The 13,102-nt window shown below is 45.5% G+C and overlaps 1 protein-coding gene across 3 annotated transcripts in view; it reads left to right on the forward strand.

The window, feature by feature from the left end:
* Positions 1 to 13,102, forward strand: part of Smarcal1 (SWI/SNF related, matrix associated, actin dependent regulator of chromatin, subfamily a like 1) — a 46,863-nt gene that overhangs the window by 20,801 nt on the left and 12,960 nt on the right. For all 3 annotated transcript variants that reach the window (XM_036173323.1, XM_036173324.1, XM_036173326.1), the window contains exons 11-13: positions 3,208 to 3,348; positions 6,240 to 6,455; positions 10,806 to 10,876. In XM_036173323.1, coding sequence (XP_036029216.1) covers positions 3,208 to 3,348; positions 6,240 to 6,455; positions 10,806 to 10,876 — 428 coding nt within the window. The remainder of the gene's footprint in view (positions 1 to 3,207; positions 3,349 to 6,239; positions 6,456 to 10,805; positions 10,877 to 13,102) is intronic.

Below are 13,102 nucleotides of genomic sequence, written 5' to 3' on the forward strand. Positions count from 1 at the left end.
ACATTTTTCTCTTCCTAGGTTTGGGTTTCTCAGAGATAGACCAAACATAGCAACTATTTTCAGGTGGGCACAGATCCAAGGCCTTATAGATGACTGATCACAGTTTTGGGTCTGAACAGGGAGCAGGTTACGTCATTCCATAGCAGATGAGATGCTGTTCTGGTTTCTTCTCAAAGCCAATCTTTCTCTTTTCTGCAGTACACCCTCTGCTTTTCAGCCCCCACACCCTTGCCTTAGTCTTCCCTATCACTTCCGTCTGGGAAGTGTATGAGGGAACTAATGATTGACTCCTCCTGGGGTGAATCTGCCGCCTGACCTGGGAGCTGGTTTAGCCCAGGCTCTGTCCCCAGGCAAACACAGAGGCATTGGGAGCACATTCTAGATGGTGGGTAGATGTCTCCTATTAAAACTTTCTGTTTCCACCTTTTTTTTTTTGGGTGGGGGGGAGGCTCTTGCCACTTTCCTTAAAATAGGCTAAAGCCACAAACAGAGATGCTACAGGACACCATTCAAGATGCCCATTGTTTTAATGAGCCTGCGTTAAACTGTACAGGGCATGAGAGCCAGAGAAATTCCTGGCTCTGCCTTCAGAATGGGATTAGGCACTGGCCTGGCTGAGAAGGCCAAAGTGCATTTTGAGAATTGTGTGTATTATATATTTGGAGGCATCCTCTTTCTTCCTGTTACACCTTTATTTATTTTCATGAGCAGTGTATCCATTTGGAAACCTGCTTTTCTCCCTTTGGACATGTACTTCATGTGATTGCCTTGTATTTCTGCCATTAGCACAAGGTTACTGTGGCTGACAAGCAGTTTCTAGGCGCAGAGCTCCACAGTGGGTTCTCTCCCAAAGCTGAGGGGATTTCACCTCTCACAGTCGTGGCGACTTGGCATTTGTCATGGCACGGTCTCCTCTTGATCTCACACTTTCCCATCTCACTAATGTGTGATTTGTGTGCGATCTGCCTGGGTCAGGCCTGAGTCAGGGAAGTGAAGAACCTGGAGGCCCCTGGAGCTGGATCAGCTGGCTTTGTATTTCCCTCTAGCCCACTGCCGAGCAGGCTGCTGCAGACCCAGGCTGAGCTTGGTCAGTGGAACTTGGTCTGGGGCCCCCCATTTAAAGTTCTTAGTAATTACAAAATGAGCTTGAGTCTTGAAATACAGTAAAGTTAGTTAAAGACATTTTTCTTTAAAAGAAAAAAAATTAGTGAGTAATTGCCTGCTGCGTAAGTATGGATATCTGAGTTTAGATCCCTAGCTCTGAATTTTGAGCAAAGTCAGATCCTTAGAGCTCATTGGCCTGATGGCTTAGTTGAATGAATAAGAAACCCTGTATCAGAAAATAAAGTAAACAGTATGGCGTGGACCATTGGCCTCTGCACACGTTACCCATGTGCACCTCCATGACACACGCACACACCTACATGAATATGTACATACAGTCTATACAAAACATTTTAAGACATCAGCTAGAGCAGTGGTTCTCAACCTGTGGGTCGCAATCCCTTTGGGGTATATGTGTGTGGGGGGGGGCAAGTGACCCTTTCACAGGGGTCGCATATCAGATACCCTGCATTTCAGATATTTATGATTCATCCAGCAGCAAAGTAACAGTTATAAAGTAGCAACAAAAATAATTTTATGGTTGGGCGGGTCACCACAACATGAGGAACTGTATTAAAAAAGTGTCACAGCATCAGGAAGTTGGAGAACCACTGAACTGGAGGCTTCTACACAGGCTTTCTCTATCGTTACTCTTGGTATTAGCAGGGTCATTATGGTAAATTTAACGTGAATGTCAGAAACCTGTTCTGCAGGAAATTCAGGCCTATTGATCTCTTTGTTCCAGCACTGGGTCCCTTGTGCTTCCTCATGTTCCCTGAAACACTCGCTAGCTTTCCTCTGAGTTCTTCTCAGCATGTAGTGCACATTGATTGATTACCTACTTTGTGCCAGGCACAGAAAGTAAGTAGGAACAGCCCAGTCCTGATCTCAGGGTTCTCTAGGGGAACAGAACTTACAGTGTGTGTGTGTGAGAGAGAGAGAGGATGGGGTGTGTGCGGGGAGAGATTTATTAGAATGGCTTATAGGCTGTGTGGTCCAGCTATTCCAACACTGGTTGGCTGGAACCAACGGAAGTTCTAAGAATCCAGCAGTTCTGTCCACGAGGCTGGATGTCTGAGCTGGTCTTCAGTACACACCAGAATCCCGAAAAAGTAGGCTCTAATGCCAGTGAAGGAATGGACCTGCTAGAGAGTGAGAACAAGACGGCCAAGAGAGAGCAAGCTTCCATCATCCGTGTCTTTATTAAGGCTTCCAGCAGAAGGTGTGGCCCAGGTTAAAGGTGGATCTTCTCACCTCAAAGATCTGGATTAGAAGTGGGTCTTCCCACATCAAATGATTTAATTAAGATAAAATCCCTCACAGGTGTGACTGATCATTTGGGTTTTCGTTAATTCCAGATGTAGTCACATTGACAACCAAGAATAGCCATCACATCCCAACATGTGTTAAACATGTGCATTCGAACGACGGCCCCAGTCAAGATGGTTCAGGAGGTGTGTGTGCTGGGACAGCAGCTAGGAGGAAATGACATCTAATGCTCATTTCCAATGCTCACTTCCAATGCTCACATCCAATGCTCACATCCAATGCTCACTTCCAATGCTCACTTCTAATGCTCACTTTCTAATGCTCACATCCAATGCTCACCTCAGCAGCACATGTGGTCTCTTTCTCTGGCTGGAGCACCCTGATTTAGAGACCACACAGTTCTGGAGTGAGGCTTGTCTTTGGCATCTTTGATAAAGGCAAGATCTGAGATGTTTCAAAGTTGAGGACGGGCTGGAGAGAAGTCCTGGTGGTGAAGAGTGCTTGCTGTTCTTCCAGAATTGTGCTGTTTACAATCACCCCTGACTCCAGCTGCAAGGAATCTGATGACCTTGACACACACACACACACACACACACACACCCCAATTAAAAGGTACATGCTTAAAGCTGAGAGCCAGCAGTGAGAGCCAGGAAGTGAAAGATGAAGCTGCTGTGGCCTGGGGGATTTTGTTCCTGGGGTAGGATGTGGGCCATCCAGCTGCTAGCTCAGTGTGGCATTTTTGCTATTTTGTATTAAGGAATCTCTCATGGGGTAGCAGCCCCCATCATTTCCTCCTCACTGTGTTGAGAGCATCTCTGGCTGTTTTGTCTCTAGGTCGCCAAGAGAGTGATCCTCCTGTCGGGCACGCCAGCCCTGTCCCGGCCTGCAGAGCTCTACACACAGATCATTGCTGTCAAGCCAACATTCTTCCCTCAGTTTCACACCTTTGGACTTCGCTACTGTGACGCCAAGCGGGTATTCGTTCTCGTCTCCATAGCCCCCTAGTCTTTTACCTCTGTGTTGACACCTTTCTTTCCAATGTATGAACCAAGAAATGGGCCAGACAGAAAACCAGACAAAAATTTCATTATAGTTTGCCTCTGGTTTTGACCTTAGAGTGCTTTCAAAGGCGAGATGAAATCCGTCCTTCCAAGTTTTAACACATGTGGTGATTGCAGGTAGTGTTCTCTAGGAAAGGGTCCAGTAGTTACTGTAGGGATGTGTAGGGCTCTGAGCAGTGCTGACTGGGTCCACCTTGCAGCTCCTGTGCCAGGCTTGGAGCTGGGGCTGCAGAAGGAAAGTCTACACCAGAAGCAGACCCAGAAAAGGCACTGAGGCAGGTTAGGGGGAGGGGCCCAGGCAGAGCCAAGAAAGCGGCGGGTGAGGTAATAGGGTTTTTGGCCTGGGAGGAAGTCATCTCTCCAAAAAGACCATAGAGACTCTTGGAGCAGATGAAGTGGAGCAGGATTTCAAGCTGACTTGGGAGGGCTTCCCTGTGAGCCTGTGCTCCTCCTGAGTGGTGATTCCTAGGGGATAGTTGCCCCTGACCCACAAATCACCCCTCTGAAGATGACTCCAAACCTGCCGCCTGCACAGCTCAGTTCTCCAAGGATGGCAGAGAGAGAGTACCACAAACAGAAATGTAATGCAATCAGTATGACTGCTTGTAAGTCCTCACCCAGTCAGACCTTAGTAATTTGTCTATGATCAAATCACAAATATAGGGAGCCTCTATTTGCATCAAAGCCACTGATACTTTGGAGAAATGGCTGCAGTTACTCACAGACAATTGTGAGTGAAAATCCCTGCCATGTGAATTCACAATTGATTCCCAGATTTTTTTTTAATTACACTTTTATTTATTTATAAGATTTGTTTATTACATATACAGTGTTCTGCCTGCATGTATCCCTGCAGGCTGGAAGAGGGCACCAGATCTCATTACAGATAGCTGTGAGCCACCATGTGGGTGCTGGGATTTGAACTCAGAACCTCTGGAAGAGCAGTCAGTGCTCCTAACCTCTGAGCCATCTCTCCAGCCCTGATTCCCAGATTTTAAAACTCCTTTAAAAAAGATATTTTAAAACATTTCCATTTACTCACAAAGTACGTGTAATGTAAATTACAGTGCTTTGCAGAGTTAATGGCAGACTTTTGTTTGATTGTTGTGAAGGTGGCTTCTCAGTTGTTGAATGTGTTTAAAAGCCATGTATTTCATTAACACAGTCTGCAACCCACTTTCTCTATGATTGTTTCCAGAATAGACTGTTTATCCATTTCCTGTGTGTTTTTACTTCGGTCCTGTTTGCAAATGATCTGCTTTCTGAGTAGGATCCCTCTTCCACTAGCTGAATCTGTAGGTACCAACCATTGGAAGGACTAAAGGTGGGGTCATCCTTCTGACTCCATTTGTGCCTTCCTCTGTTGCCAGTGTCCGGCCATCCCTCCCCAGTCTCTGACACTGTGTGGCTCCGTCCTCAACTCCTTCCCGCTCTCTTTCCTCACTCACCTCAACAAACCATCGGTGTAGACAGTGTCTCGGTCTTCCTCATGTCCTTCATTCCTCCCAGCCCAGTGCATTGGACCTTGTTAGAATGTGATTTAAAATCTTTGGTATTATTCAGTGTTAACCTACAAGGTTAAGAGATAGGAGCATTAAACTTGGGGGCAAGATATCCAAATTACTTATGATATTCACATCTTTCCAAGATTGTCCCAAAGTATATCCCAGAGGGCAAGCTGTTTCCCCCTCCCCCTAGATTTATTCACTAAGAGTCCTCACTAGAGAAAGCACCCTGTACCAAGCTCATCTGATACCCAGAGGCTGTCTAGGGGCATTTACTAAGAACTTCCCGTGAATTTGCCCTTTTCTTTCTTTTTAATTAAAAAAACGGCACTAGCCGGGTGGTGGTGGCGCACGCCTGTAATCCCAGCACTCGGGAGGCAGAGGCAGGTGAATCTCTGTGAGTTCGAGGCCAGCCTGGTCTACAGAGCTAGTCCAGGACAGGCTCCAAAGCTACAGAGAAACCCTATCTCGAAAAACCAAAAAGCAAAACAAAACAAACAAACAAACAACAACAACAAAAAAGGCGCTAGACCAATCTCTCTCCGTCTTTGGCCATCTCTTTCTTCTCCCAGCTTAGCAGACACTTACCCTGTCTCCAGCATTGTGCTAGGTGGTTTGACTCCTCGAAAGTGAGCAAGCCCAGCTCCTCACCTCGGGTGGCTCATGGCCCCGGGGAAGGTGCGGCAGCAAAGCCACTGGGCTGTGACTCTGCAGAGCAGCAGAGGCCCTGTGCTCTCTGGTGTTTGGTTAGAAATCAGCCGTTTCTAGTGAGAGTACTGGGGAAGGAGAGGCTCTGACCGGTGCTTGGTTGATTGATATCTCATCAATGATTGTTGTGACGGGTTCAAACCCAAGGCCTGGCATATGCCAGGCAAATGCTCTACTGTCACTCATTATTCCCAGCCAGGGTTTTTATGTTAATTTCTAACACCTTCTGTAGCTTTAGGAGAGTGAGTAGAATCTGAACTCTGAGCCTGCCCGCTGCTCAAGGGAACCCTGAATTCCAAAATTTTGGTCTGATTTCAGCCAGACCAGCACAAACCTATCTTCTGGGCTCTTGGAACCCAAACATCAATCATTTAAGCTGATAGAAATGTTAGTTTCAAATTGTGGGCTGCCGTGACATGGGTTTTTAATTTGTCTCATGCCTGGCTTTTCCCACATCCTTTCTACCCTCATCTGTCAATTGGGGTTCATTCTGTCTTGTGAAGCCTCTTGAAGCGGTCGGAACACAATGGGGCGATAGGAAAACAGTGCTGTCTGGAGTTCAGGCTAACGGACATCCTCTCGTTCTCTTCAGCTCCCTTGGGGCTGGGACTACTCAGGCTCCTCCAACCTGGGCGAGCTGAAGCTGCTGCTGGAGGAGGCGGTCATGCTGAGGCGGCTCAAATCTGACGTCCTTTCCCAGCTTCCAGCCAAGCAGCGCAAGATGGTGGTGGTCAGCCCTGGTCGGATCAGCACCAGGGCCAAGGCGGCCCTGGATGCAGCGGCCAAGGAAATGACGGAGCTCAAAACTGTGAGTGGGGCTGTGAAATGGGAGCCTCCTCGGGGTCCTGAAAGCTGCTCTGTGCCATGGTCGAGTTCTCCCAATGTGGCTTTTCATTGTCTTTTACCCTGCCTGGGCAAGAAGAGCCAACCCATTTCACTCCTCACCTGACCACTCGTGTGTGTGTGTGTGCGTGCGTGCGTGCGTGCGTGCGTGCGTGCGTGCTCTCATACATGCATGCATGTATACCGATGTGGGGCTGGGCCACACATTTGGGTTGTCATGAGTTGCACTCTGTGTTTACAGAGAGTGAAATGAGGCTCACAGAGCTGAGGTTAGATACAGCATACAAGATGCCCTGCTGGTTGGCTCCTATTTCATACTCTTCTTCAGTGTTACACTGTAGGAAGTGCTGCTATGAAGAACTCTACACCAGCCTATCTGTCTTTTGGGAGAAAGCCTTGTGCTTTTCATTAGCAAGAAAATAAACAACGCTTGCTAATTTTTGACACATCACAGAGCTTCATCTGGACCCCGATAGTCCCCAGACCAAGGCAGTCAGCCACCGCTGCGATGTCAGCCTCTGAGAAGTGACAAAATGCACAGAACAACAAGAGGTGAACTGTGCAATGTTTCCAGTGTTATGGCTGGAGAAGCAAGGCTGGCCAGTGACTTGTAAGAAATTGGGTGGGGACCTGAAGAGATGGCTCAGAGGTTAAGAGCACTGGCTGCTCCTGCAGAGGTCCTGAGTTCAATTCCCAGCACCCACATGGTGGCTCACAACCATCTATAATGAGATCTGGTGCCCTCTTCTGTCCTGCAGGGATACATGCAGGCTAGAACATTGTATACATAATCAATAAATAAATATTAAAAAAAGAAAGAAAGAAAAGGAAAGAAAGAAAGAAAGAGAAAGAAAGAAAGAAAGAAAGAAAGAAAGAAAGAAAGAAAGAAAGAAAGAAATTGGGTGGGATAGAGGAAGCCCTGGCGAGTTGTCATAGCATATTTACTGTCTGCTCAATTACATGTGATGACATGTGATGACTTGAATACCCCCAAGAAAAGGAGGTGCTGTCCCTGTGGTAGTTCCTGATGTGGACATGATGGATCATGTTCTTTTTGTTGTGGTGGCTCGTGCTAGGGTTTTTCTTTAGAGACAAGGTCTTGCTCGTAGCCCAGGCTAGTCTCCAACTCACAATCCTCCTGCCTCTGACTCCTGCTGGCTGAGATTGTAGGTGTATGCCACCATGTGTAGTACACCATGTGTAATATTTTGGTAGCACAGAAGGTGCTGTCCTAAAAAGCAGTCTTGGTGGTCTTTTGCTGATCTCTACAAATAAAATTTAGTGAATAGAAACTTTATTTATAAATTTTAAATGTTTCCTTTCTCTCTCTTTCTCACTCTCTTTTTGCAAGGGGTTGGGGGACTGTGCTGTGGATTAAACCCAGAGCCTTGCTCATGCTAAATGTGTGCTATACCACTGAGCTCACCCCAGCCCATTACTTGCATTTGAGACAGTCTTACTATGTAGACCTGGCTAGCCTGGAACTCACAGAGATCAACCTGCTTGTACTTCCTAGGTGTGCCCTTATTGCCTGAGCAGTGAACAAGGGCAGCAAATATAATGTTAATGGGGAGACAGGCATGCATTATTTTTAGATTCAAAGATACCGTTTTGGCTTGGCTTTTGCTAGTATGGTGGTGTTTTGTTGTATGTGTGAATGGAGTAAGGCCATTAGTGTTTCTCCCTATTACCTGGTCTGCCTTTGGAGCTAGCTTGAGAACATCTGGTATAGAAACCAAGAAAACAGAAAGGAGAGAGGGGGGCGGGGGACAGTTAGTGAGCCTTTGAATTGAGGAAGAAAAGCACATTGACAGGCAGGGTAGCCAAGAGGGCGAAGACTAAAAGAAAGCACTTGGGGGGTGGGGTGGGTTATGCTTAGTTCAGCAGTTGTGTGAGCGGCTGCGCTGGTGTGTACTCTTTAAGTGTGCTGCATAACTCCACATAGTATTTCACATGGAGCCTGGAAGTTTGACTTCATATCAAACTAATAAAATGATATTTTATTAGTAGAATTAAAGATAAGTCATGACAATTAGGAATGTTGGGTATTTCCTAACTTTAAGCAGCGATACAAATCCCTTTCCTTTGCGGGGCTATCTGAATCCTTCCATAGGCAGGACAGGGTGCTGGAGGTCCATAAAGATAGTGTCACTTGCTGCCTGTGGGGACTGTCACCCTTGTCTTAGATACCCTAGAGTTCTCATCCGCTTTTGGAGCTTATGGAAGTGAAGTCTGAGCTCAGTAAATTCTTCCAACATCCAGCCCAGAGCCCAGAGCCCTTTGCAGTCCTCCCCTGCAGTCTGCTGCAGATCCGATGTTTAACTTCATCCAGGAAGCAGGAGCAGAGGCTGGCTGGTGGACAGGATGCCGAAGACAAAACCCCACAGCGGTGAACCCCGAGTCGATGAGGTTAAACAGAACCATGTCTTCATGGTTTTAGTCAAATAAGGAGACTCACGGCTCAGCAGAAGTACCCTTGTTAGCCTTACTTTCAGCCCAAGTACCTCTCAGCCTACATCATGGTCGCTCCGTCAGGCCCTGCTGGCTTGTCTGTCAAGGGCTGGTTCTTTGTTCTTTCACACCTCTCTGTCTACAAGACATTGTTATAACCTATTATAAAAGTGAAGGCCAAACAGCCAATTCTTAACACCTGTTATCATGAAAGCTTTTCTCGTTTTTCAGCTGGAAATGTTTCCTCAAAGGCTGAGGAAAGCTGGCTATAATGGCCTTTGTCTAAAGCTGGTTTCTGATCAGCAAAGAAGAAAATGAAACAGGTCCATGCAGAGTCCCGGTGACAGCATCCCTTCTCCCTTGTCATTTGGCAAGCCATTCAAATTTCCAGCATAGAAAAGAAATCTGAGAACCCCAGTGCATCTATTTTAATAAGAATCTAGGAGTCAAGGAACAAAGTATACATACACATTGTTTAAAAACCTCTTGCCCATAGCTAGAAAAGAAATGAGACCATTCATGGATAGTATGATTTCTGCTTGGTTTAGGAAAGTTTTTGTTTTCTTTTTAAAGATGAAATTATTGATTTCTCCCACATTAAAATGTACCAAGGCTGGGGATGTAGGTCAGGAGTACTTGCTTAGCATGTGCAGATCCCTGGGTTTGATCCCCAGTATTGCAAAAAGAGAAAAAGAAAAATACAGTAGACATCAGTAATAGATGTCTGCTGTGTAGAATAAAAGTAAACACTTAGAATAAGTGGCATTTATTGAGTACTTGTGACTTTCTGGGCATGTTGGCTACTGAACTCTTACCATCAGCTTCCAAGCCCAGATATTTGAGCTCCCTAGAAACACTACAATTTATACTTCTGCTATTTGGTAGAATATATATATATGTATTATATATACACACATATATACACTTTTAAAATATATTTTTTACATGCCTATACATGGGCATTTTATATGTCTGCATATAACCTGTATAAAATATATTTGTATATAATTAAATATAAATATATAATATATGTAATGAGCAATGTTTTATTTTTTTAATTTTATTAGACTTATTCCTATTTTTTTATGCATGAGTGTTTTGCCTATGTACCATGTGCCTTGATGCCTGAAGGGATCAGAATGTTGGATACACTGTAACTGGAGTCACAGTTGGTTGTGAGCCACCATGTGGGTGCTGGGAATCAAAGTGGGGTCTTCTGCATGAGCAGCAAGTGCTCTGAACTGCTGAGCCAGTGCTCCATCCTTGCCACCACCCCTTAGTATTTCATATGTATGGTGATTTGTCTACATTATGCTTTTGTACTACGTGTGAGCCTGGTGCCTGTTGTGTGGCTAGAAGAGGGTGTCAGATTCCTGTGAGCCACCATGTGAGTGCTGGGAATTGAACCCGGGCTGTATGGAAGAGAAGCCAGTGCTCTTAACTTCTGAGCCATCTCTCCAGCCTAATATATGTATTTTAAAAGAAGAATTGGCCAGGCGGTGGTGGCGCACACCTGTAATCCCAGCACTCGGGGGGAGACAGAGGCAGGTGGATCTCTGTGAGTTTGAGGCCAGCCTGGGCTACCAAGTGAGTTCTAGGACAGGCACCAAAACTACACAGAGAAACCCTGTCTCAAAAAACCTAAATAAATAAATAAATAAATAAATAATAAATAAATAAATAAATAAATAAATAAATAAATAGAGCGGAACTGGAGTCGTACAAACACTGGGTAATAGTTTTGAAACTACTCTAGGATAGAGTAGTCGCTAAGATAGAGAAAGCTCAGAGTATTTCCAGTTGGGTCAGCTAATTCCAGAGCACCAAGAGTGAGTTTTTAAATTCTCACCCTCTCTTCCCACAGACACAGCAGCAGAAAGAAGCCCTCATCGTCTTCTTCAACAGAACAGCAGAAGCTAAAATCCCCTGTGTCATGTAAGTGATCACCACTGGTCGGGCACCTTTTGTTAACTCGATGTTTAAAAGCAGTGATTGTAGGGTGGGACAGGAAGATGACCCAGTGAATATAGTACTTGCCTTGAGTTTGGGATAGAAATAAAGGCATTGAGTAGTGGGATAGATCCAATTAGGGTATAAAATAGGAAATAATTGCCACACAGAAAGTCTGGGGCCGCTGGGCCACGGTGGCGCATGCCTTTAATCCCAGCACTTGGGAGGCAGAGCCAGGCAGATCTCTGTGAGTTCAAGGCCAGCCTGGTCTACAGAGCAAGACAGGACAGGCACCAAAACTACACGGAGAAACCTTGTCTCGAAAAACCAAAAAACAAAACAAAACGAAAGAAAGCCCGGGGCCATGGCCCACATCTGTAGTCCAGCTGTGGGGAGACAAAGATGGACAGATGCTTGCAGCTTGCTGGCCAGCCAGCCTAGCTGATCTCCAGGTTCAGTAAGAGACCTTTTGACTGAGGTCACCAGGAAGATTAAGGAGGATGCCTGATGTTGCTCTCTGGCCTCTGTACATGCAGACACACACATGCACATCACTGCAGTTGGGACTTGAAGCAATCCTAACAATGTGCACTTTGCCTGATTTTTTTCATTGCTTGACATCATGTGCTGTTGGTGGGATGATGGCCCGAGTGACTCATTCACGGTGAAAGCGAATTTTCTGTGAGCCAAGTAGTGCCACACTGTCTGTGAGACCGAGACCTGTGTCTGAAGAGAGAAAGGAATCTGCTTGGTCCTTTCACTCACCCCCAGACCCCTGGTGAACCCGCCTGGCCCCGAAGTGCCCCTGCTGACCCATTTCTTACACGCTGCTGAGTGACAGTTGTCTGCCTCATCCCCACAAACCCAGGGTCTGGGAGGTGCATTTCTTCAGCCCACAACCACTCATTTCCCCTAGAATTTGAAACAAATTCTCATTTGTCGGTTGGTTGGTATTGGTTTTGTTTATTTTTTTGCTATGCTAGAGCTCAAACCCAGAGCCCTGTACAAAGTAGGCAAGCACACTCCATGGAATGCATCCCAAGCTCATCCAGCCATCTTGCTACCTCATAAACTTGGGCCATGCCTTGTCAAAATTCTGTCCAAAATGTGTGGTGCTTTATTGCTTCTAAACAATTTTTTACCTCAGTGTATCTCACACTCACTTAGAGCCTCTTTGTTGAATCTGGAGGGTGACTACTGGCCCAATTTTTTTTTTTTTTTTTTTTTTTTTTTTTGTTCGAAGCTGAGGATTGAACCCAGGGCCTTGCGCTTGCTAGGCAAGAGCTCTCTACCACTGAGCTAAATCCCCAGCTCCTGGCCCAATTTTTAAAGTGTAGGTACTGAGCAAATCTCATGTGTCTCTAGATCTTCCAGTCACACACGTCTGATGAGCAGAAATTAGACTGTAAATTGTAAAAACCCATTTTCCTCTGCTAGCTACTTCTCTTCCCCCTTTTGCTACTGTTCATTTTTTTTAATGGGCATCTTTCATTCAGTCAGACAGACAACAGTATTGTATGTAGTAGGTGAATGTGTCCACTCTGGTAATGAAAGAGAAACTTGAAGGGAGCAGAGCAGCTGAGTTGTGTCAGATGTGAAGGGAAAGGGCCATTAGAAAAACTGGGGCCCGAGGTTTTTATGAGGTTTTTATGGGGTTTTTTAATGTTATGGCAGTAAACTTCCACCTATATCATGGCAAGTTTTATGTCTCTCAGAATAATTAGATTCTATTAATACAATCATTACAAATTGAAGTCGAATTTGGTACTTTGGTCAGTTGTATTTTTATTTGAAAATAAGTCTTAGATGTTTACCGGACAGTCATTTACCTTTCCATACATGCCTATATCATAGGAAGCTACGGAGATCTGTCCTTCCCAAAGAAGGCCTTGACTACTCTGCCTCCACAAGCCTCCACATTCGCCTTCTGCAGTACTGTTGTCTCTTTCACTGAAAGATGCACATTAGATTTACAGTCTCATTTCTACTCATTAGACATGTATGACTGAGCGGTCTAGAGACTCACAGGAGATTTGTACAGGCTGGCCGAGGGCTCTTGTGCCCCAAGAAGAAAGCAATAGTTACCTGTGCAGATCACCCCTGCCTTTAAGACCCAAGGCTTGTAGGTAGAAATATGAAGTTAAGAAAAACCACAGTGGGGGCTGGAGAGATGGCTTATGATTAAGGGCACTAACTACTCTTGTAGAGGCC

Source organism: Onychomys torridus, chromosome 23, assembly GCF_903995425.1.
Source record: "Onychomys torridus chromosome 23, mOncTor1.1, whole genome shotgun sequence".
In the NCBI taxonomy this organism is placed as follows: Eukaryota; Metazoa; Chordata; class Mammalia; order Rodentia; family Cricetidae; genus Onychomys; species Onychomys torridus.